Here is a 24,913-nt window from a genome sequence, read left to right as displayed (position 1 = left end):
TACATCTCTGTACCATATGCATACCTAAGTGTGATGGTTGTGAACCACTATTGGGAGCTGGGAATTGAACCTGGGCCCTCTATATGAAGAAGTACTTTTAACTGCACCTACAATTAGACAATCTTTTAAAGTGCACACAGTTCAGCACTGGGGAAATGGTTTTATTGGTAAAGTGTTTGCCATGCAAGTACAGGGACAGGTATCTAGAGTCCTAGGATTCAAAAAAAATTTATATACATCTCCTGATGTACATGGCAGCTTGCCTAAAATTCCTGTGAGAGGCAGAGACAAGGATTCCCTGGAATAATCAGGCTAGCCCTACTAGTCAAAACAGAGCTCCAGACTCCATTGAGAGACTCTGGCTCAGTGAATGAGGTGAGTGGTTGAGGAGACATAGGGTTAGCCTCAGGCATATACACACATGTGCCCTCTACATACACATACACTGAATACATAAACCAAAAATGGATAATGCACAAATCAGTGTAGTAGCAGCAATTACCACCGACTCCAGAGAAGAGCTACCTGTGAGCAGCCTCTTCCCTCTCCTCCTGGTTGTCCTTGGTAATCACCAATCTCTTTTTGTTCCTCTGTAGATGGCCTATTCTGGATGTTCATTGTGTTACCTTTTGTGTCTGGCATCTTTTCACTTTGTGTGTTTTCGGAGTTCGTCTGATTTGTAATCTGTATCAACACGTTGCTCCTTTATGGCTAAACAGTCCGTTCAAGGATCTACCACGTCTGGTCCATTTGTTAGACGATGACATTTAGGTTACTCTCAACTGCAGTGTGGACATTGATTTTTCATTTTTCTTAGGTACATACATTGAGTGAAGTTGCCAGGTCACATGGTGATTCTGTTTAACACACGGACCTTCCATTGACTCTTTCCTCCTTGAGACAGAACGTCATAGTGATCTCCTGCTTACTGGAAAGCTCAGGACACATTAGGCTCCATCCTGAATCTTCTCTGTACGCAAACCAATGCAGCCCTTAGTATGACTGTTACATGGGGAAGACGTTTTACAGACATTCAGTTTAAGGAACAAGCTGTACGTCTCTTGCGAGGCTATGCAGGCGCCTAGCAAAAACAGAAATGGATGCTCACAGTCAGCTATTGGATGGATCACAGGGCCCCCAATGGAGGAGCTAGAGAAAGTACCCAAGGAGCTAAAGGGGTCTGCAACCGTATAGGTGGAACAACAATATGAACCAACCAGTACCCCGGAGCTCTTGACTCAAGCTGCATATGTATCAGAAGATGGCCTAGTTGGCCATCACAGGGAAGAGAGGACACTTGGTCTTGCAAACTTAGATCAAAGTAAGCCTGGTGCTAGGTGCCCCAGTACAGGGGAACGCCAGGGCCAAGAAGTGGGAGTGGGTGGGTAGGGGAGCAGGGCAGAGGGAGGGTATAGGGGACTTTTGGGACTTTTAGCATTTGAAATGTAAATGAAAATATCTAATAAAAAATTTTTAAAAAAAAGGAACAAGCTGTACAAAGAGCTATGTGCAGTTTGGATAAAGTGAAACTGGAGTCACTGCCAGCCTGCTGCAGGTCGGAGAAATGTGTACAAAGCTCTCGAATGCATCTAGTGGGTGTGTAAATGGATAGAAGCATCAATACGGTATGGTAGCTATTGGCTCATGTGTCTCACAGGCCTTAAATGTTTGGAAGATAGATGTGTTTTGTGTCTTTAATCCCAGCACTCAGGAAGTTGAAGCAGGAGACTGGCAACTGGGCTGCACAGTAATTTCACAGCTATTCTCAGCAACAGAGACAGAATCCATTTAAGCTGGTTATGGTGGTACATGCCTATGATCCCAGAATTCAGGATGGGGAGGCAGGAGAGTCATGAGTGCAAAGTAAGCCTGGTGCTAGGTGAGATCTTGTTCTCCCCCTTAAAAGAGAGAGAGAGAGAGAGAAAAGGAAAGAGTAAAAGACCCTGCCTCTAAACTCTAACCCAATAATTCAAGTTATCAGGCAAAATTATGTTCAACAGCATTGAACCAGTTAAATTATGGTACATGTATAGTTTGAAAACTTGTACAACCATTAAATATTATGTACACTTGCCTTTGTTGCAATAGAATTTATGTCCTATTTAAAGTTGTGTGTGTGTGTGTGTGTGTGTGTGTGTGTGTGTGTGTGTGTGTGTGTGTCAATGCATGTATGCACACATGAATGCAGGTACCAGCAGAGATTAGAAGAGGGTGTTTGATCCCCAAGAGCTGGGTGGTTGTGAGCATATAACACAGGTTCTGGGAACTGGATGTGGGTCCTCTTGTAAAGCAGCAAGTGCTCTCATGCACTGAGCCATCTCTCCAGCCCCCTCATGACCTGTTTTTAAGTGAGAAAAACAAACTACAAAATGATCACAGAGATTCTATGCTCCTACTTTTATAAAATAAAAATGTTCATATATGTATGAATGGAAAACAAAAATTAAAAGACTACATGTCAAAATGTAGGGTTTTTTAAAAGTAATATCTGGTTTTGTAATCAGAGAATACCATATTTTGAAGAAACTTGATATTCCCTAAAAACAACCTCAGTTTATTCTGCACAGGAATATTGTGTTCCATGAGTAACCTCCCTTTTCTTTTTTGTTTTTTTGTTTTGTTTTGTTTTTTGTTTTTTGTTTTTTCGAGACAGGGTTTCTCTGTGTAGCCCTGGCTGTCCTGGCACTCACTTTGTAGACCAGGCTGGCCTCGAACTCAGAAATCCGCCTGCCTCTGCCTCCCAGGTGCTGGGATTAAAGGCGTGCGCCACCACGCCCGGCTTACTAACCTCCCTTTTCTATTGATGGGTTTGTTTGTTTGTTTGTTTGTTCAACATCCCAGACCTGCCTAAAATCATGCCTATCATTTTGTGGGGTTGGGGGAGGTGGAACTGAGAAGCAGGGACTTTAAGACTCATAATAAATAAGCAATTAGAAAAAGAAAACCCGTGTTTTAAATGGGTATGGTCATATGTGCCTATAATCCAAGAAGCAGAGAGGCAAGAGGATCTCCTATTTATCATCGTCATTACTTATGTCTACATTTCCTGGTGGCTCTAGTATGCTCCTTGGCTTATGAAACTATAAAGTACACAGTGTGGCTGTAGTGTTCACTGCTCACTGCTGACTCCTCACTATGCTTACCCCTTCTCTGAGCCTACCCATTACTCACTGTGCTAAGGCCTGGGCAGAGCCTCTGTTCACATATCACATAGGCCTTCTGCCCCTACCTCAGCTGACTGGTTCAAGCATGGAGTCCTAGAATCACACAGGAGTCCTGGAAACTCTTCTTTCCCAGGAGTTTGGAAGTGAGACCAAGCCTGTCCATCAGGAGTGACACTAACGATGAGACTACTGTAGAGCTGGGAAGACCATTTTCCATCATGTCTTTAAGTCCAAAACTTCTAATGTCATACAGTTGAAAGATTTGTTAATCCAATACTTACATCTGAGAATGGCGGAAGAAAAATTAAGGTTGCACAACTAAACCACTACCCTTCTATAAGAGCAGAAAACTTTATACAGTGAAAATACTGCAGTGTATAACATGCAATGGCCTGGAATCTGAGTTGGGCCATCACTCATGGTGCCGTGTGACATGATGCCATTTACAGTATTCAGCATACATATGTGTCGGAACTAAAGTAGCTGAAGTCTCATGATGTTCGACATGCAGCGAGCACTGCCAGAAGCAACTCAGTTGTTCAATTTCAAAATAATGTGTGATCGTTTGTTGTGTTAAGAAACCTTCCACTATTTATGATTGCCAAAAATCTTCACAACACTCAGCACTATGGGAAGACTATTTCCAGAAAAGTGGGAGGGGGCAGAATGGGAGATGTGTAACGAAGAGACTCAGGAGAAGAGGATGGCATTGGTTCCTAATGTTCCAGGTTCTTGTTCTTGTCTCTTGGGAGAACCGAATTTCCCTATTGCCCTTGAAGACTCAATCACACACACACACCATACACACACACCACACCACACACACACATGCCAGCCCCACCCCACCCCAGTAAATCGCTTTGTTGGGTTGCATATCTGCTCTTTACATTTTACAACTTGAAGCTATTTTAAAGTCGGTGTGGTGGCCGATGCTCCTAATCCCAGCCTGAGTTCAAGACCAGCATGAGCTTCAGAATCAATCAGACCTTTTCTCACCTCTCACCTCCTGAAAGAAAAGAAAGACATTAAGCCTGGCACCTGAAGATACATTTCTGTGTGGCAGTGGCGGCAGCATATATCTGAATCGAAGCATTTTGGAAGCATCGTCAACTTGGTCTGCACACAAGTTCCAGGGCCAGCCAAGTCTGATGACCCTAGTTCAATTCCAAGAATCCACATGGTACAGGCAAAGAATCAGCTTTCATAAATTCGGGCTTACACGAGTGCTATGGCACGCCCCACTCCTCCCCAGTCACTCAGCCAATCAGTCAAGAACAGCAGGTTCCAAGGAAGCTAGGGCTACAGAGTGAAAGACCATATTCTAAATGTCCTACTTCCTGCATGACTTCCTGGTGGTGTTGAACCTTATTCCCATTTTCTAGAAGAAGTTAAAATCCACCCCCCACCCCCAGTCAACAAAAAGAACATTTGTTGAGTATGTGAGAAAGACACTCTAGCTAAATTCTTGCTTTTCATAGAAAGACAAGCAGGTTATGTGCCTAGAATCAGATTTTCCCTTCTCCTCACTCATCTAACGCACTCCTTTCTCTCCACTGGCAAAGTAGAATATTAGTGGCAGAGCAAATAAGTAAACTATCACTGAAAGAATAAAAAAACAGTAGAAAGTTAAGGAGTTTCGTGCTCGATTCTTTGAGACACTGTTAGATAGTGTGTCGTTGCAGAGCCCAGGCTGACCTGGAACTCACTATGTATGAAGCCCAGGCTGGCTAGGGTCTAATCCCCTGACCTCTGCCTATGAAATGCTGGAGTTGAAGGAATGACCTTCAAGGAACACCAGTTTAACACGAATGTTAACAACTCATTTTCTTTTATTTATTTATTTTTTCAGCACCGATGATCAATTCCAATTCACTTTTTGAGAAATCTGGTTTTTTTTAACTAAAGACATAATAATTATTCACTCCTCAAATACTTACAAAGTATCTCATATTCTAGGAATATGCTTTCTTGCTGTCCAGAGGTTTGCTCCCTAGGAGGGAAGACAGACAAGCAATTACAATAAGGTGATCTGTGGGTGAACTGAAGAATCAGAATCGCCTTCTAACTTAGCTCCAGTCCCTTAGTCTAGTTACACCCCTGACACACACCCACACGCACCCCCCCCCCCCCACTTTTTTTAGAAGCCCGGGTACCAGATCTAATCAGCGCCTGCTGTTTTGTTTCTCTTTAATGCCCCACCTCCCCACCCTCAACGTGCTCAAAATTTAACGCGTCCTGGCGCCAACACCCTTCCCAAAGCACAGATTTTCTCAGCTTCTTCCTAGATCTCATATGCCGACGCACATTTCATTTCAAAGAACTCCTCTTCCTGGTACTCAACCCTTAGCAAAAAGTGCTGTGAGCGCGCCTTCCTTTTTGCTCCCACGCCCCCTGTCGGCGCCTTTCGTCTGCTTTATTTCTTACAGGGCGCTTTGCAATAGGCTAACCCACTTCCCAGTTTCTACACCTCTGTGCTGATTTCCGACACAAAAACCTGATCATATCATTCCAGGGCTTTAGAAGTTTGGATTCACTGACTTGGTGACCCATAAGATTCAAAATCTTTGTATGGTGAGCTCCCAGCCAGATGTTCTCTTCTGCAAACCTATCATCCATGAGCGTGGATCTCTCCTAAGCTGAAACCTCCTTTTAGCCCTTCCCCCCACTCCCCCCCGCTCCCCGCCCCCTGCCCTTCCCCCCATACTCCTGCATCATGGACTGAGAAGTAGTGGTAAGTTCCCTTTAGTGAATTAGAAAATGAATGAATAGGCTCAGTAGCATTGTCAGGACTACAAAAGCATAAAGAACCAATTTTCAGCCACAGTTGACCTTCTCTAGACAATGGCCTCCCTGCAACGAACGGTGCTATGGGACGAGAACGTTGCCAGCCCGGAAGGAGATGATCTGTGTCCGTTATGCATTCAACTTTGGGATAATCAGTGGTTATTAATAATCAGAGATTAAACACACCGTCTTAAAATGCAGTATTCTTACCACCACCTTTGCTGAAAACACTTGGGCTGTTATTTTCGGGTAACTAGGTGCCAACTTGTTTTACCATGGTGCCAATTTTTTTCAATAGCCAGTCTTTGTTTTTGTTTTTGTTTTGAGGGAGACGGTCTTTGTTGATTCAATCTATTTCTAATGTGAGTCTGACATATAGACGATCAACTGTCAAACACGCTTTATGAAATCCATCAGCAACTAGAAGCCAGTCTTCCTTACCTTTCTGGGAAGCTGTCTGGGGAGGTTCCTTTCTGGGTGCTCGAAGCCCCGCCCCTATACTCTGCGGGCGCGGAGCCTGGGGATGGGAGGGGGCCGCCACGTGGAGCGTGGGCGCGATTCTCAGAAGCGCCTGCGCCGTTGCCGTGGCGTAGCGTGGGTCAGACCCGTCTCCCAACGTCAGCGGCGCTACGGGGCTTCAGTCTAACGCGGCTGACGCAACTCCGGAGAGCTGGACGTAGACGGAAGAAAAGGCGGAGGAGAGGGCGGTCGCCGCGAAGAGTGGTCCAGGGCTGGGGTCGGCGGCCAGCAGGTAGGTGGCTGGGCAGCACCGGGCAAGGGGTACACTCACTGAAAGGGGGAGATGCGGGGTGCAGCCGCGGGTCCGGAGGGGCGTGGACACGGGAGCCGGCGGCGGCGCGGGGCAGCCAGGTGCTCTGAGATGCTCATGCACAGCTCCCGGTGCAGGGTTTAGGAGGCCCAGGGATCTCTGGCCATCTTTTGGGTATGCTACCAGCGGAGGCTGGAGGACCCTGCAGCCTCTTCCTACCAAGTCCACAACCGGCTTCCAGGGCTCCTGTGCTGCGAGTAGTCATACACCTGGTGTGAAACCATCCACGGACGCACTCCCAGGGCCTGAGTCTGCAATTCTCTGTGGCTCGCGACCTGACATATGGAACCTGTACATAGGAGATTCTCCCTGCAGCCAGGGTTATTCCCGGAGACCCCGTGTGTGATAATTATCTCCTGGCACAGAAAGGGTGCGCTCAGATTCTTCACCCCGCACGCCATACCCCAGCCTTATTCCCCCACCCTCCGAAGCAACAACATTTATCTTTGAGTTTCTGTCTTTCTATTAAGTAGTGAACCATGAACTCAGCATGTGTTTTTCTGGGTAGTTTGTTGAGACTGAAGTTCACTTCTCTAAGTGAGATAAGAGCTCTCCGTGTGTTTGTGTCTAGTCACTTGAAAGCTGTTCTGAGTTAAAATATAAGAACTTCTCTCTCGATCACAGAGTCTCCACGTATATACCCTTTGGGCTTTTGCATCACCTGTCTGGTTTTTGCTGTCACAACAAACTGACTGGTTGAACAGTCGTTTGCAATATAAGATCTTGCCTCCCTGGGCCAGAGACAAATGGTAGACCTCATACCTCCAAGGATCTCAGACGTTCAGAGCTTTCTGTGCTTAGACAAGAGAGGGGTAAACAGTCTAGAACTATGCATGTGACCCGATCAGAATCTTTTCTGAGACAGGGTCTTATGTAGCCCAGGCTGGCCTAGAACTGGCTGTGTGCTGAGAACGACCTCGGGCTTCTGATCCTTTTTGCCTCTACTTCCCCCGAATGCTGGGATTACAGGCGTTTGCCACTAAGCACGGCTGTCCATCAGTGGCTCTTTTGACCTTTTGGTGTCAGTGAAGGAAGTAAGTGGAAAGGTTAAGAAATGTCAGTGCCTTATAAAAGACAGAAGAGGGGGGTGGACAATAGCCTTATCTGTGCACCCAGGCGCTTTCCAGCCTTGCCTTGTGTCACTCCCACGGTGATCTCAGGCCATATAAACCGTTATTATCCCTCATTTACAGATGAGGAGATTGAGTTGGCAATCTCCATGGCAAGGACAGCCAACACTTAGATCTATCCAATCTAAAGTTGTGTGGATTCCCACCCTGTGTAGCATACCCCAAAGGGGAGCTTAGAGCCCGTCTGGGGAGAGCAACAGTAACACATGAGCCAGCTACCTGGAGGATTATGTCCAATGTGAAGATGAGAGTGTCTGGGGAGGTGGTACAAAGCGGGCACAACTGGAATTATGTCACTACTGACTTTTTATAGGTATTTTGCAGAATGTGTGTAAGTAATAGTTTTGCAGCCATTTTTGAAGGGATTTATGTAAGTGTTGAACATAAGACATGGGCCCACAAAATACTTCAGTGTTATGCAGAAACGGAAGCCAGCAAAGCGGTCGGTCACTCACCAGGTTCGGTTATCCGCCTGTTGCCGTATGTTCTGTTACAGAGCATCCTGCCCATTTCTCCTCTCTCCATGTCTGTGATTTTGTGCAGAATAATTGCAGAATGGTATAGTCCGTTCCTTGCTCTTTCTTTGCTATAGAGCTAAATGCTAATGTGTTTTTGAGGCCCACTGAAAAAGCAACTTGGGGACCAGTTCCCAGTAAGGTACTTGCTGGGAAAGCATGGAGACCTGAGTTCAGATCTCTAGCACCCGTGTCAAATCTGGTTTGGGAGTTTGCCTCTGTAACCTCAGGGTTGGAGGAAGGGAACCAGCAGGTACAAGCTCACTGGCCAACCTGTCCAACAGAAACTGCAAGCTGCAGCTTCAGTGAGACACTTGATCCCCCACAATACAGTGGACGGAGATAGAGCAAGACACTTGAACTGACCTCTGACCTCTGACCTCCACATTTGCAGGTACTCCTGAGCACTAACACATACACACAAGGATTTGGACAATAGCCACCAGTCTTAGCAGAACAGGTAATATAACAAAGATTTAATACCAATACATAAACACTATTGATTTTGTTTTTAGATGTATTTACTATGTATACAGTTTTCTGCCTGCATGTATACCTGCAGGCCAGAAGACGACATTGGATGTCATTAAAGATGGTTGTGAGCCACTATGTGGTTGCTGGGAATTGAACTCAGGACCTCTGGAAGTTCAGGCAGTGTTCTTAACCTCTGACCCACCTCTCCAGCCCATAAACATTGTATCTTAAAAATATTTTATCATTCAAAGTATTCATTGTATCTAATTACTGTTTGGTGTAAAAAGTAAAGAGCAGTTCTTTTCTATTCCTGTGACACTGAGGAAGTAGTTTCTAACTTAGCAAAATTTAAACCAAGAGTGTCATGGTTTTGCTCTAAGAGCAGTGGAGGGAGTATAGTAAGTTAACTACCGTTTTTTTTCATGTGTCATTTCCCCCCTCCCCGTTCCCCACCCCACCCCCTCCACTCCCACCTCCCCACCCCCACTAATAAGATTCTTCTCACAGGTGTTTGGATTTGTGACAACATCTCAACATGCTGAGACACATGCACCGCTCTGGGGTCCAGCCCTTCAGGCAACGTCTTCTACCATGGGTCCAGTCCATAGCTGTGCCCAGATCAAGTATGTACCGCAGATACGTATGTAGGAAGTGTGGTGGTCAAAGCGTGCCACCGGTCAGGTTTTGGAAAAAGATGTAGTGTGGTAGAAGTATATAGGAAGCTGCCTGCGGGTGGGCAAATATTTCTTTTGGCAATATGGGTTTCTTTATAATCATTCCTCCCAAAATATGTACAAGTTAGTTTGACCCTTTTTCCTTTCTTTCTTTTTTTGGCTGCGATTAAGTATTTAATTTTGAGTCACTACACTTTTAATACTGAGAGATCCCATATATCCTTTACTCCGATTTCAAACAATGTTTCTAGCAGGGCTTTCGCATTAATACAGAGAAGACACCACAGGACCTTTGTGCTCCTTTCTTTGTTATCACTGTCTCCTCCCCCTTATCCCTAACCCTTGGCCACCTCTAATCTCCTCTATGTTTAATTGCTTTTTCCATTTGAAGAATGCTATGAAAATAGACTCATCTGGTGTGTCTGTCTGTCTGTCTGTCTTTCCTTCCTTCTGTCTGTCTGTCTGTCTGTCTGTCTGTCTCTTTCCATTAATTCCCCAGCCCCCAATCTGAGTAGTAGTTAATGCGGAGAGTGAAGCCTTGTAAAGTGGTACCGATGTGCCAAAGCCAGAGTAACCAGTCTCAATAAGGACATCTGGGCTTTAGCCTCTCGAGCATGCGTAGAGGATATGAGTGAAGCCACTTTGAACATTCATACACAGGAGTTTTATATGAACTTAGTTTTCATTTTTCTGAGATAAATGTCCAAGAGTGCCAGATTTTCAGTTGTTGGACCACATGATAGTTTTACCAGAACCATGTTTAGTTTTTTTTTGTTTTTTTTTTTTGTTTTTTTTGTTTTTTAGTAAATATTTTCTTAACTTTTACTTATCCTGTGTGCCTGCATGAGTTGTGAGCTATGTGCATGAAGAAACTGGAGGTATAGGCTGTTTGTGAGCTGACTGATACAGATGTTGATATGGACATTGAACCTGGGTTCACGGAAAGGGCCGTAAGTGCTCTTAACCATTCAGCCATCTCTGCAGTTGTACATGTATATTTAGTAGGACTTGCCCAGTTGTTTTTGTAGTGTAATTAAAGTATTTTACCCTCACACCTGTAGTGCACAGCTCATCCACTTCTCTGCATTTTTACCACCATATACTATGACTCTTTTATTTTAACCATTTCAATACATGGTATGATGTACTGATATCGCATGGTAGCTTTAACTTGCTCATCACCAACGACTAAGGATGTTGAACAGCTTTTTGTGTGCTTCTTTGCCAGCTGAATACCCTCTTTAGTGAAATGTTTGTTTGGATCCTGAGTGTGTGTGTGTGTGTGCTGCATGTGTGCATGCACGCAAATGCAGAGGATGGGGGTTGGGGGTACACCAAATGTCCTCTTCTTTTACTTTCTGCCTTACTGCCTTGAGACAGGGTTTCTCACTGAACCAGAAGCTAACCCTATAGGACAGGCTAGCTAGCAAGCAAAGTCTTGGAAGTGTGCAGTGCTGAGATTATAAGCATTCGCACACAGCCTTGTCCAGATTTTTGCATGGGAGCTGGAGATTTGAACTCAGATCCTCAGGATTTCAGTACAAGTGATTGCTCTTACTTACTAAGCCATCTTCCTAGCCTCTCATTTTTAATTGGAGCACTTTATCTTCTCCTGTCGAGCTTGGAGGATTCTTTGTGTCTTCTTGGTGCTCATCCTTGGTGAGCAGATGGTTTGCCAACCTTCCTCTCTTTTTATTGCTCTGTCCTTTTTTTGTTGTTGTTGTTTTCAAGACAGGGTTTCTCTGAGTAGCCCTGGCTGTCCTGGAGCTCACTCTGTAAACCAGGCTGGCCTCAACCTAGAGATCCACCTGCCTCTGCCTTCTCAGTGCTGGGATTAAAGGCCTGAGCCACCATTATCCAGTGATACTAAATGTTTTGGCACCATTTTCCTGAAAGACTGGAATCTTGAGCTGGCCATCTCCTCGATTTATACCAAATCTAAATCTTATCATCTTCTTATCATTGTCAGGAAGTCTCTGTTCCCCTTCATATACAAAAGGGTATACATATGGGAAACTTGAGGTCCAGAGCCAGCTCTGTGAATTTGAAAACTACATCTGCTGCTCACAAATGACCTAATTTAGTGACTAAAAACAACTGTCCATTAGGGGTGCTGATCCTTGGTTGGCGTTGGGGCCAGGGTTATGTGTCTGTTGTCATGGATGCTGACTCAGATTGCTGTGGTCAGGGCTTCCTGCTGGGGTGGTAGTTCATCTGGGTTCCAGGTGATCTTCTACCCTCAAGCAGGCTATCCACCTGTTGATGGGAAAAGCTGCAAAGTGCTGTATGGTCATCTTTTGCAATCTGGTAATGTTGGTAAATTACCGTTCATCCCTGGCCTAAGTTTCCTTATGTATCAAACAGGGGTAATAGCTAAAGTATAATTCATCAGTCTTAACTCATAAGAAATCATAATGAGAATTGGTAGTGTATTTCTTGTTGCTGTGACAGAGATCTACTCAGGGCGGTCGCATGGGGCATGTGACTAGTATGAGACATTCCATTATTCCATATTATTTATTTATTTATTTACTGTCAGGACAGATCTCACTGGGTAGCCCAGGCTGGCCTCAAACTTGCTGGGCAGCCCAGGCTGGCCTTGAACTCATAATCCTCTTTCCGTAACCCCGAGTACTAAGGTGGCTGACGTGCATCATCTGGCCCGGTTATTCAGGATTTATCCACATATATAAAGAGAGGCACTTGTGACTTTTCTCACTTTTGCGTCCCAGCGGCCTGGGTCACCTGGGTGTGGAAAGCCAGAGAGCAGACAAGAGCCACGAAAGGCTGAGTGGTGGCGGCGTGTGTTCCTTTGCTGCTGCTGTGATAAGGACCAGGACCAAAGCAGCTTGGTCTGTTTTGGCTTATGTTTCCCGAAGTCTCGAGTCCATGATAGTGGGGAAAGCATGGCTTGCCGGGAGCAGCAGGAAGCTGGCTTCATTTCATTTTATCCATACAAAGGAGGCAGAGGTGGTGGACAGGAAGTAGGGTGAGGCTCTAAGCTTCAGAGTCCACCTCCATTGACATAGTTCCTCCAGCAATGCTGCACATCCTAAAGGTTCCAGGACCTCACCCCAACCCCTGGAGGCCAACTACTCAGATACAGTAGCCTACAGGGGGGTCTCCCATTCAAATCACCTCACAAGGTGTTCCGAGAAAAACATCGAAAGGCCACAGAGAGAGACACAATATGAAGGTCCCATCTTGAGGCCTCTGCGGCAGCCTCAATGACCACTAAACTTCTCAAACTCAGAGGAAAAGCTGTGAAGGGCTCTGTATGCTTTGGTGTAGAATCCACGACACACTGAATTTGGACAGCCCTGTCACCCGCCTGACCACAGGCATGTGCGTACATTCTTCCTCCATGGACACACTCTCACACAAACCCCTCACCACAGTTTCAAACTCCCTCTGGAGAAACAGGTTTGCTTTGGTGCCCTGAAGGTAAGGGTTTCTTAGAAACGTAGGGAGAAAGGAGTTCCCGGAAGCTTTGGGCTTTCCCTAATTAATCAAGGCCTTCCTGTCCGGCATGTGCAGGTCTGGTTTTTGTCACTGTGACAGAGAACTTGAGAAAAATGAACTTGAAATGAGGCCAGGGTTATCTGAGCTCATGGTATCCGAAGCTCTGTTGCATGGTCACTCTGGTGCAGGGCACTGCAGTGCGTAGGTAGGGTGAGGATTTATTTCCCTTTGGCCCATGGTAAGGCAGTGCCTCTCTCAGAGGTGCAGAATAGAAAGGACAGCTTACCTTGTGGCAGCCTGAAGTCAGTAGAGGAACGGGGATCACAGTAGGCCCTTCAAAGGCGCACCAACAGTAACCTTACCTTCTTCTGCTAGGCCCTACTCCTAAAGATTGCACCACCTTCCATTGCTCTGTATGCTGGTAACCAGGGTGTGGACCATATGACCACTGACAGGATTGAAGGTCCAGTCATAACAGTACCCAATGTAAGCCTTAAAGTGTAAAATAAACTATAAAATATATTTTTAAAATACTCCCAAGAAGCCAAGTATGGTAGTGTACTCTTATATTTCTGGCACTCAAAATACAGAAAGCAGGAAGATCAGGAATTCACAGCCAGCTCTGGTGACTCGGTAAATTTGAGGCTAGCCTCGGCTACATGAGACCCTAACTCAAGAAAAGAATGGTAGGATCATTCAGGGTGGGGAAGATAAAATGGCTAAACCCTCAGTTGCCTGAAGCTTACCTTGAATGCCTCCATTGAAGTTCTTATCTGTTTGAAACCCTGCTGATAGCTATGACCTGTTTGAACCTTATCAGCCCTAATCTGCTGTGACCCAATTGCCTGCAAGCAGACCGACCCTTGACTACCTGGCTCTAAGTCAGACCATCCTCCCCCTGCTGATAGAGACAATGTGGATCACAAGCCTTCTTCATGCTAGCCCAGCGGCAGGCTTCTGATTGGTTTCTGCCATTTCACCACATGAACTGACATAGTAATTTCTATCTGTGTCCCTGAGGGATCCTATCAGGCTGTCACACCCATACTCCTAAGACTAGAAAAGCCCTGCAATAAATAGGAGAGACAAATAGCCTGCAGGTCTGGTCCTGATAGCTGCCAAAGGGACAAGGGGTACTTAGGTGGCACTCAGGGCTCTGGCCCCCAAGGGTGTAAGTCTGTCCCACCACCACCCTTCTCTCTGACAGGCCACATGAGTGAAACATCAGGTATACAACTTTTATATGAGACATAGGTACTCATGTTATTTAGAATACTACCCTAAAGACTGAGGTAGGGCAGCTATATTGATTAGCCTGGAGAAGGCAGGTAGCTCCAATGAAAAAGACACCAATGTTTTAGTCCCTGAGATGTCCTCTGGAAGAAGAGACAGTATACCTATGGATCTAGTAAGGATGCTACAACTCCCCTGTCCAAAATGAACATCTCTGCCAGGTGCTACACACACCGTAAGCCCATTGTAAAGAAACTAGACTATCTTCCACAAGCTGAAACACAGTTACTTGAAAGAGTAACTATATAACAAAGGAGGATAGGGCTATTTGATACAATTGTATAAGAAGGTCTTTCTAAGATTTATATGTGCTGAGCATGATAGTACATTCCTTCAATCCTAGCATTGGGGGACTGAGGCAGGAGGATTGTGAGTTTGAGTCTAGCCTGGGTTACATAGTGAGACCCTGACCCAAAAGCATAACAACAAAGGAGTTGTATTTAAGAGCCAGAGATACAGTGCAATAATAGCTGTTTTGGGTTGCCAAGCTGGTTACTGTTGTGTATGAATCTTTTCATTGTAAAGTTACATTGTATCTCTCTGGTTTTTTGTCTTGTATAGTATTTTAATTTTTGGGTTTTTTTGCCTGTGACTTTGGGACATACAGATCGTGTCCAGCCCTCAGCTATTAGACATGTTCGTTCTTGGAGCAACATCCCCTTTATCACGGTACCCCTCAGTCGTGCCCACGGCAAGCCCTTTGCCCACCGAAGTGAGCTGAAGCACGCCAAGAGAATTGTAGTGAAACTCGGCAGTGCCGTGGTGACCAGAGGAGATGAGTGTGGCCTGGCACTGGGACGCCTGGCATCTATTGTTGAACAGGTAACTGCCAGGGCAGAAAAATCTGCTAAACTAAAACAGTCTCCAAGTTGATGCCAAACTTCTTAATCATGTGTGTGAGAGCAGATGGGCCAAGGAGGAGGCAGGCCTGGGAACCGTGATGATACCATCAGAGGAGTTCAGGAAGCCAAGTGGATCATCACAGGGGGTGGGGTTCCATACCTTAGTCTAGAGCGGGGCTTCAACCTCAAAGGAGATGGAAGATTCTGATCAGAGGAGAAACCTGATGAAATGGCTGAGAGAACCTGGGAGAAAAACCTTCTCTAGTCACCTGCTTGCCTTCTGCTGCCGTGGACCTAAGAGAACGGCTCTAGCAATTAGGTTGGGGTCTTATTCACAGTCTCATCCGAGACATCTGTCATTTTAGGTTGCCCAGTGGTCCTAAATTGAAAAGTTTGAATCTGAGTAAGGCAAGTGCTCCAGAGAAGTAAAATATGTTTAAATGCATGAGTTTATTGTAACGCTTTCTTTATATGAGTACACTGTCTCTGTCTTCAGACATACCAGAAGACAGAATCAAATCCCATTACAGAGGGTTGTGAGCCACCATGTGGTTGCTGGGAATTGAACTCAGGACCTCTGGAAGAGCAGTCAGTGCTCTTAACCGCTGAGCCATCTCTCTCCAGCCCATAATAACACCTTTAGACACCCATTGGTGGGGTTGGGGATATAGCTCTTCGGCCCTGGGTTTGACCACCAGGGTTTGATCTGAGTTGGAATATCAACATGTTACAAACCCTAATGGGCTAGTGAGTCTCAGTGGTAATCAACAGTTGTTGCCAACTTAATAAACAGGAAAAGAACCAGGCATCATGCTGACAGCCTGAAGAAAGTTCTTGACACGCACACCCCAACAAAAGCCTCCATACCTTATGTGAACACAGTCAAAAACATGAGGGCTGGGAGACCATGAAGGGAGAGGGGCTCAACTGAGCAGGAAAATACAAAACAAAGGGAAATGTATGGATTAAAAGACTAAAGATTTTAACTGCTTATGATATATGGGTTTAACTTGCACTGCAGTCTGAGCAAGACAAAAAAACCAAACTGGGTGTAAATATGAGCCATGACTCTTTGATATGAAGGATGCCATTCAAATGTTTTGGGTGATAATGATTTTGCAAATGTAGACATGCATATCCCCTGGTTTTTAATGGTTGCTGCTGAGATAGCTATATAGTATATATAGTCTGGGATTGACATTAAACTGTGGTGAAGTTGTGTAGAGGCATTGCCTTTTTTAAAAGATCCCAATGTCCAATATATCTTTTTACAAAGGATTTGGTTTTATTGATTTCTCTATTTCTCTGTGCATGTCTGTGCATGGGTATGTCCACATGTGTGCAGGTGCCCATGGAGCCAGAGTTGCAGGTGGTTGTGAAACCCCATCATGGGTGCTGGGAACTGAACTCGGGTCCTCTGCAAGCGCAGTATGTACCCTTAACCACCGATCAGTCTGTCCAGCCCAATATATTTTTCTAAGATAAGGATTGACTGTTTTAAAGCTGGGTAGTGGGGCTCATGCTTTAATCCCAGGATTAGGGAGGCAGAAACAGGTGGATCTCCATGTTAGAGACTAGCCTGGTCTACAGAATTGACTGTTTTGGACTACATTCTCCCAGGCTGCCTTCTGCCTTATAGGTGGACGATATCAAGTCCTAGGACTCCAAAGCTGGCTGCATGCTAGAATCACCTTCTAAAATATCTCATTCCTACCTGTCACCTGTTAAACAGGCATTTGAGACTGTGTTAAAAAAACAAAATGTTTCTGCCAAACAATCCAAGCAGTTCTTCCACATCCAGCTGAGAGCACTGTCCTCTAGAGACGTGTATGAATCTACTCATGTCTGCCCTACTTAGGTCTCCTGCAAAGAAAGAGAGAGTGGTCCCGTGACTTATGCATTTTCCTTTGTCCACGCTAGGTCTCGGTGCTGCAGAATCAGGGCCGAGAGATGATGCTGGTGACCAGTGGAGCCGTCGCCTTCGGCAAACAGCGCCTGCGCCATGAGATCCTTCTGTCTCAGAGCGTGCGGCAAGCCCTGCACTCAGGACAGAACCATCTGAAGGAGATGGTGGGTGCTGCTTCCCCAGCTCTGTCGTGGAGTCCTCGGGTCTCCTTTCCCTCCTTCCCAGCCCACGGTGTCTGTTTGGTGTATTGCAGGCAATTCCGGTCTTAGAGGCCCGAGCCTGTGCAGCTGCTGGACAGAGTGGACTGATGGCCTTGTACGAGGCCATGTTTACACAGTACAGCATCTGTGCTGCCCAGGTGAGAGACTGGCCCTTCCTGGGGATGTGGGACTGGTGAGGGTGGTTCTCGTGGAGTAAAAAGCCTACAAGCAAGGCCCTGTGGCCAGTGTAGTGGCGTCTCTGCCTGGGTTTCCTCATCTGAAAAATGAGAGTAACATCAGTGCCTACATCAGAGGGTTTTAGGGAAGGTTGAAGGAGAAAATATGCAAGAAGTATTTAAGATCGCTTCTGGTATATAATATACCTCAAACCCAAGAGTTACTACTGCAGTAACTTATAGGTTAGTGGTTCTCAACCTTCCTAATATTGTAACCCTTAAATATAGTTTCTCGTCCTGTGATGACCCCCAACCTCAAAATTATTTCATTGCTACATCATATCTGTAATTCTGTTACTGCTATGAATGGTAACATAAATATCAAATATTTATATGAAATTAGGAGATCTGATAAGTCACCTCCGTGGGGGGGGTCTCGACCCACAGGTTGAGAACCGCTGCTGTAGCGACTGCTATAAGTACAGATGCTGAACAAGTTAGATGTCCGGGTAGCTCGCCTCTCTGTGCACCTGGTCGCCATTATAGTAAATAGAAGCTGAGTGTTGACAGGCAAGAAGGGATGCCAGTGGGGGCTTGCTTTACACTCACCCAGTGAGTCTTTAGTGGGCACTGGTGGTGTACAAACCGGTCTGCCCTCCATTGGGGCTCTAGGTGCACAAGGCTGACAAGGTTCCAGTCCACCTGGGACCTAGTGTTGAGTGCTCACCTCTGAATGTCGCCTTCTTTCTACACTGTTTCATTTTACCTAAGTGTTTGATTTGTTTCAAATTGTGACTTTAACCACCTGCACAGCCAAGCACTAAATAAGAACATCTAAACCGCAGTCATATAACTGCTAAAAAGCCTGAAGTTATTATTTGCCAACTTCTCTGGTACCTCTGACCCTGCCACTTATATGTGGCTATTATTTTGCATAGGAGATACCTCTGGTTTCGGGGGAGTTGTGTTTGTTTGTTTGTCTTGTTTTGTTTTGTTTTGTTTTGGGAGACAGGGTTTCTCTACGTAGGCCTGGCTGGCCTGAAACTCACTCTGTAAACCAGGTTGGCCTCAAACTCGCAGAGACCTGCCTGCCTCTGCCTCCCAAATGCTGGGATTCGAGGTGTATGCAACTACATCGCAGTGTGACTCGGGTTTGGGGCCTTCATTTCCTATTGCTTTTTCTGGTTCTCTGTCACCTTCCTGTGTTCTCAAGTGTGCTGAAAGAGAAAACTGGAGTTCTTCCCTTACGGCCTGTGACTGTAATCTCAGATTGAGGTTTCAGTTAGTGCAGCGGTTCTCAACCTGTGGGTGGAGACCCCCTTGGCTAACCTCTGTCTCCAAGACACATTGACCTTACAATGTATAATAGTGGCGAAGTTACAGTTATAAAGTAGCACGGAGATAATTTTGTGGCTGGGGGTCACCACAGCAGGAGGAGCTGTGTTAAAGAGCCGCTGCTTTATTTTTCTCAGTGTTGATGCTTTTGGACAGGTTCCATTCTGCTTCATTGGTAGCGACCGTTCCATTAGAAGTCGCTGCCACTGATTGCATTGATACTGAGGTAAAAGCTCTACCCACCCTGTTCCCCAGATCCTCCGGTCCCTGGGCCTCCTCCACGCTGGCCCCTTTCCCCGCACGGGGCTTGCTTATCACATATGCTCTTTGCTCCTTCTCCTGTGGTTCCTCATTTTCTCCAGGAATCCCGTGTAGAAGACCCTTATCAGTGAGTAGGAGACTCCACCATGTGGGCTCCAGGTTAAACACTTAGCCAAGCGCAGCAGCTTGTGTTTCCTCTGTAGAAAAGAGTCTGATGTGTTATCTCGGCCAGTTACCTTTGCTCCAGCACCAGATTCCCCACCTGGGGGGCCCCCTGTCCCTGCCTTCCCAGCCAGAGCCAAAGCAGCCCTTGTTCATGAAGCCATCTGTCATCTGTGGTAGTGACAGGTGTTTCCCTGGACCTTTAGACCTCCTGCTCACCCCTCCCCTACCCCTCCTGCACCCATTCTCTTATATCTGCAGTCTCACTCGGGCTTGCCAGACACAGCATCAGCTTTGACCTCGCCTAGTGCCCGCTGAACTAAAGCTTTCTAGAATGGATTTATGTTTCCTCACAAGCTTGTGCCACACACTCCATCACACTGTTGCCACGGTCATTCTCCATTCCTGTAGCTAGGGTGGGGGAGAGGGTGGGTAAGAGTCCCTGTTTCCAAAGGACTCAGCAAAACATTGAGTGAGGGATTCCTTCCCTCAGTCACACTCCCAGTCTGCCTTCATTACCTACGTTTCATAAGCAGTGTCACAGGGCTCTCAGGCCTCCTAGCCAGGCGCTGGTGCAGACTCAACCGCTACTGCCGATTTTAGCACCTTCCTCCCACCTTCCCTACGCCAGGGACTTCAAGAAGACATGTTTGTGTTTTGTTTTCTTCAGAGTTTGCTGTCTTTCAGTTTCTTGCTATCATTCTCTTTCGCCTTGGTCTCCTGTTACCTTCTGCCTAATACTCTAGTTCTTGAGTGAAAACAGACCCATTGGCAGCTTCCACCTCAGCTCTCCATCCATGAGTGCCTTACTCTGACTCTTTCCCCTAAGTTCTGTCTAGCTCTTCTTTCTACCATCCTGGAGTCCAACTCCCTATTCCCACATACTCAGACATAGTAGTCTTAACTCCAGCAGTGCTCTGCATCGGAGCAAAATGCGGGGCAGACTAGCCCTAGCCCAATCTGTTTAATACACACTTGCAGACAGGTAAACCCCTCGCTCACTCACCTAGCACATAAGTAAGTGCTTGCTTGCTATAGCCAGCACCACAGTAAGGTGCTAGAGTGCAAAGATAGTTCTTAAAGTAATGGCAAGTCATGGATCCCCCTAATGTCCCTTTAAAGTAGATGCATCACTTTCCCAATTTTATATACAGATGATATCTTAGCATCATTAAATAAATCTTCCAGACAAGTGTAATTCTTTCAAGGCTCTCTCAAACAACTGGCTAAGCATGTTAGAACTGTAGTTCCCTGGGAACATACCTGGCGCTCTCTCTCTCTCTCTCTACATATATATATATGTATATATGCTAGACCCCAGGTTTAAAAGGGAGTCCAAAGCTTGGCTTGCCAGTGCTCAGCATCTTTTGGTGCCATTCCTAGGAAGTTCATCATTTTCTCCCCGGCCGCATCTTCTATTTAATCTCTTTAGATCTTGGTGACCAACCTGGATTTCCACGACGAGCAGAAGCGCAGAAATCTCAACGGTACCCTCCACGAGCTGCTCCGCATGAACATCGTCCCCATCGTCAACACAAACGATGCCGTCGTCCCTCCAGCCGAGCCCAACAGTGATCTTCAGGGGGTAAATGTGGGTAAAGTATTCCTAAGAGTTGAGCATGCTGGAGACACTAACTACCACATGCCGCTGTGCTGCATGTACTAACACTGGATGTCTGGCATGAGCAAGAGGAGAGGCTGAGAGACCCCAAATTCCAGAGCCTCGGCTGAAGAGGCACCTCTGAAATGAGGGAGTTTTGTTCCGTGGGTGAGGCGCTCCCGTGGCTTAGACGATGCTGTGCGCATGGCTTAGAGCTCCTCTCATTTGCATGCTTTGTATCATTGGTTTCTGCCTGCCAGAGCCTAGCTGGGTGCTGCTGAGAATTTTTTTTTGGACTGTGTAACTAACTCACTCACTCACTACTCTCCCCGAATTGTAGGTGATTAGTGTTAAGGATAATGATAGCCTGGCTGCCCGGCTGGCCGTGGAGATGAAAACCGACCTCTTGATTGTCCTCTCGGACGTAGAAGGTACACAGCAATGCCTTTTTCTTTTGTGAGCACGTGTGAGCACGCAGGTTTTCTTCCGATCATTTCCCACTGTGGACGGTTCCTAAGCCACGTGAACTGGAGAGAGAGTTTCCGTGACTCAGGTGGGCGGTTCTGGAAAGTGCAGTTGGCATGCGCAGATGATGTTTTTAGGTACTTTCGTGGGTTTTTTGTTTTTTTCCTTTGTTTTTTAAACAGCTTCAAGGAAATAGTCACACACCACATAATTCATCTATTTAAAAATTTCAACTCAGTGATCTCTGGAGTATTCATACACTTGTACAACCATCTCCATAAACAATTATATGTTATGTTCCTCATGACAAGAAATCTCACACCTAAGCCGGGCGTGGTGGCACACGCCTTTAATCCCAGCACTTGGGAGGCAGAGCCAGGCGGATTTCTGAGTTCGAGGCCAGCCTGGTCTACAAAGTGAGTTCCAGGACAGCCAGGGCTATACAGAGAAACCCTGTCTCGAAAAAGAAAAGAAAAAAGAAACCTCACACCTATTAGTAGCCACTGCCTGCTTGCATCCAAATCCCCATCCGTATACAACCTCCAGTCTAGTTTCTGTCTCTGTGGGTCTCCTTATTAGAGGTCTTATGCGAATGGAATCATGAACTCTGTGGTCCTCGGTAACTGGCTTCGTTCACTTAGTCTAATGTGTTCAGGCTTCGTCTGCTTTAGAGGATACACCAATGCTCTGTTTCTTTGTATTGCCAAATAATAGTTCTCTTTGAACATACCACATTTTACTTATTCGGTCATCAATTGATGGGCATCTGTGCTATGAATTATAGTGCTGCCGGGAGCCTACTTTTGTATGAGTGGGGTTTTGTTTTGGTTGGTTTGTTTGGGTTTTTTGTTGTTGCTGTTGTTGTTTTGTTGTGTTCGTTTCCATCTAAGAATGTGAATGTTGAGCTTCACGAGAGAATGTTTACCTAGCAAGAATGGGACCCTAAGCCAGCCTCCAACCCTGCAGTTAGGAGAAAGATGTGAGGAAGAGTGGGAGGAGAGAAGACGTGTTGACTCGTGTGGTAACCTGGTATTAAAAACCACCGTGTTTCCCCACGGCCGCTGTGCTGTTCGGTGTTACCACCCACAGAGTATGAGGGTTCTAATTTGTCTGACCCTTGACGATACCCACTTGTTAACGGTGTGTCTTTCTGTGTTGCGACTGTCTTAATGAGAAGTTTTTATTCCTTTCCTTTAAATACCTTATTGCATTTGTTTATGTGGGGGGCACTTTGCCATCAAGTGTTAAATCTTAGAACAGTATCCTATGGTAAAGATCCTGATGGTGGGGTTGGAAGACTGAGGAAAGAGGAGGGGACAGAATTACAGAGGGCTGGGAGGGCCTCTGGAAAATGTTTCCTCGAGGGACAGCCTTTCCCTACGGTCACCTGAAACTGAACAGCCTCTTAGTTCACTCCCTGCCTGCCACCTTCTGGGAGGAACCAAGCCAGGAATCCTGGAGCTGTGGGGCACTGGCAGAGCCTTGTGGGTTGGGCACTTTCTGCTATGCATGCGTTAGCATCACACGCTGATTCCCTCGATCCCCAGAAAGGTTTTACACGGAACAGGATTCTCCCAAAGATCTGGAACGAGGTAGGCGTTCCATGCAGGAAAAGAAGGGATTGAAACCCAAAAATGGCTGGGGAGGTGGCTCGGGGGGCAAAGCACTTGCTTTGCAAGCATGAAGACCAGAGTTTGACCGGCAGAACGAACATTAAAAATAGAAAGAAGAGAGAAGCCTAGTGGTGCAGGCTTGTAATCTGGGAGCTGAGGAGGTAGGAACAGAGCTTGGTGCTAATCAGCCTAGCCCACTTGGAAAGTTCCAGGCCAATGGGACTCTGTCTTTAAAATGTAAATAGAGGTGGATGGTAACTGAGAGAACACCTGAGGGTGTCCTCTGCCTTTACATGCATATGTACATGTGTATGTTATATCTATAAGCCCCAGCAATGAAAACACAACTCAGTTAATATAAATACACGCTGTGCGCCTAGATTGGGCAGATCTGCCACTACACTACCATCTTCCCCATCTATGAGGCCCCTTAGAACTTGCAGTTTCTCCAGACCACGCGCTTCTCTGCTTTCCTTCCACCTCCTCCTTCTTCCTTCTCTCTCCCTTTCTCTCCCAAAACCTTCAGCTCCACCTTCTCCTTTCTCTGCCCAATCACCGGCTCTAGCCTTCATTTATAAATTAAGGTGGGAAGCAGGTTTACAGGAAATCACCTGAGTGCTGACTCCTTCCTTGTTCGCAGCCCCTCACAGGAAAACAGAATTAACATCAAATACAATTAGCCCCAGGGCTATCCGCAACACACTCATGTATCTATAAACACATAAAACAAAACAGCAACACAACCCGAAATGTCCCGCAGCCAGTTCTCAGCCATGGACAGCATCTCCTTAATGTGTGTCTCCCTTTGATCGTGACTTGACACCATTTTCTCAGACCCCTCCTCCCCTTCGCCTTCCCCCCTTCCAGGGTCTCTTATCTTTCAAAGTGAAACTGAGGATTTTTTATTTTATTTTTTTTTTTTTAAAACCTCATGTTGTATACATAGAACATCTCACCTCACCAGCGTGTTACCCTGCTCAGTTGCATACAGGCTGTGTGTTTCATGGAGATGAAGCCAGCCTGAAATGCTGCCCGTCCTAGCTTTCCTGCTGACTCAGCCCCAACCTCCAAGACAAACCGGGTATCAGTCTGCTTGATTGCACGGGGTTGGTGAGAGTTAATGAGTACCCACTTCCCTTCTCACCCTTCCCACGTGGTGTGTGCTCACTGTACTGCTTCTGCACTTGTCTCCCTTTGGGTTCTATTGTTGAGGTACAGCACGATAAGCCAGGAGGGCAGAGGGAAGGACTCTGGCTAGCGCCGTAGGCACTGTGCCAAGGATGTGACCTTGCTCAGAGCTCGGGAGGTATTTGTTTAATGGCTGGTTAGAAGAACACGGAAGGTGCTGGGGCTATTGCTTAGTATCAGCTCCTCTGATCCCTTATCCTCTCTCCTGGTGAGACAGGTGTTGGTACAGAGCATTCATTGTTTGGGTTGTTTGTTTGTTTGTTTGTTTGTTTGTATAGTATCAGGTGCCTGTGGTGCCCAGTGTGGGTCAGGGCAGTGTTACTGACTCCGGTTCACTTTTTAGGCCTCTTTGACAGCCCCCCAGGCTCAGATGATGCAAAGCTCATTGATATATTCTATCCGGGAGATCAGCAGTCTGTGACATTTGGAACCAAGTCTAGAGTGGGCCTAGGGGGCATGGAAGCCAAGGTAAGCTGATACTGAACTATTCCAGTCATCAAGCCCAAATGGTATTTATCTTTTTTTTTTTTCCTTTTTTCTTTTTTTTTTACTTTTAACTTTGGGAAGTTATGGTTTAGATACCACGCCCATACACTCACATATGCCCATATCTAAATATGTTTTGTGGATGTTGTATACCTATATGTAACCATGTCTTTAGATGTATTTTATTAACATATAAGCAGTACATTTTGTGCATGTGTTCATTGGCATTTTGTTACTATGACAGAATAGCTGATAAAAAGCTATTGTGGTGCTACACAGAGAAAACCCTGTCTGGAAAACAAACAAACAAACAAACAAAAAGCTATTGTGGCTCACAGTTTGAGTGCTCAGTCC

The 24,913-nt window shown here is 46.0% G+C and overlaps 1 protein-coding gene and 1 long non-coding RNA gene across 4 annotated transcripts in view; one reads left to right on the top strand and one right to left on the bottom strand.

The window, feature by feature from the left end:
- Window positions 1–143: 143 nt before the first annotated feature.
- On the bottom strand, window positions 144–6,477 carry Gm27042. Its single transcript, XR_386705.4, has 4 exons — window positions 6,390–6,477; window positions 5,102–5,154; window positions 4,052–4,170; window positions 144–1,081 (listed from the first exon to the last, which is right to left on the bottom strand). It is a non-coding gene; the product is annotated as a predicted gene, 27042 (long non-coding RNA).
- Window positions 6,478–6,545: 68 nt separating this feature from the next.
- The window catches only part of Aldh18a1 (aldehyde dehydrogenase 18 family, member A1), a 38,207-nt gene continuing 19,839 nt past the window's right edge, over window positions 6,546–24,913 (top strand). The window contains exons 1-9 of one of the 3 annotated variants that reach the window (NM_153554.2): window positions 6,546–6,699; window positions 8,817–8,882; window positions 9,404–9,519; window positions 14,933–15,147; window positions 17,088–17,237; window positions 17,327–17,431; window positions 20,640–20,792; window positions 21,148–21,238; window positions 24,417–24,541. In NM_153554.2, the coding sequence (NP_705782.2) occupies window positions 9,432–9,519; window positions 14,933–15,147; window positions 17,088–17,237; window positions 17,327–17,431; window positions 20,640–20,792; window positions 21,148–21,238; window positions 24,417–24,541 (927 nt within the window). In that variant the 5' untranslated portion in view covers window positions 6,546–6,699; window positions 8,817–8,882; window positions 9,404–9,431. Of the gene's footprint in view, window positions 6,700–8,816; window positions 8,883–9,403; window positions 9,520–14,932; window positions 15,148–17,087; window positions 17,238–17,326; window positions 17,432–20,637; window positions 20,799–21,147; window positions 21,239–24,416; window positions 24,542–24,913 lie in introns of those variants that run through there. The other 2 variants (NM_019698.2, XM_030251003.1) reach the window with 2 other exon arrangements.

Source organism: Mus musculus, chromosome 19, assembly GCF_000001635.26.
Source record: "Mus musculus strain C57BL/6J chromosome 19, GRCm38.p6 C57BL/6J".
Lineage (NCBI taxonomy): Eukaryota > Metazoa > Chordata > Mammalia > Rodentia > Muridae > Mus > Mus musculus.
Note: the sequence above shows the minus strand (reverse complement) of the source record. Positions and strands in the feature narration are given on the sequence as shown.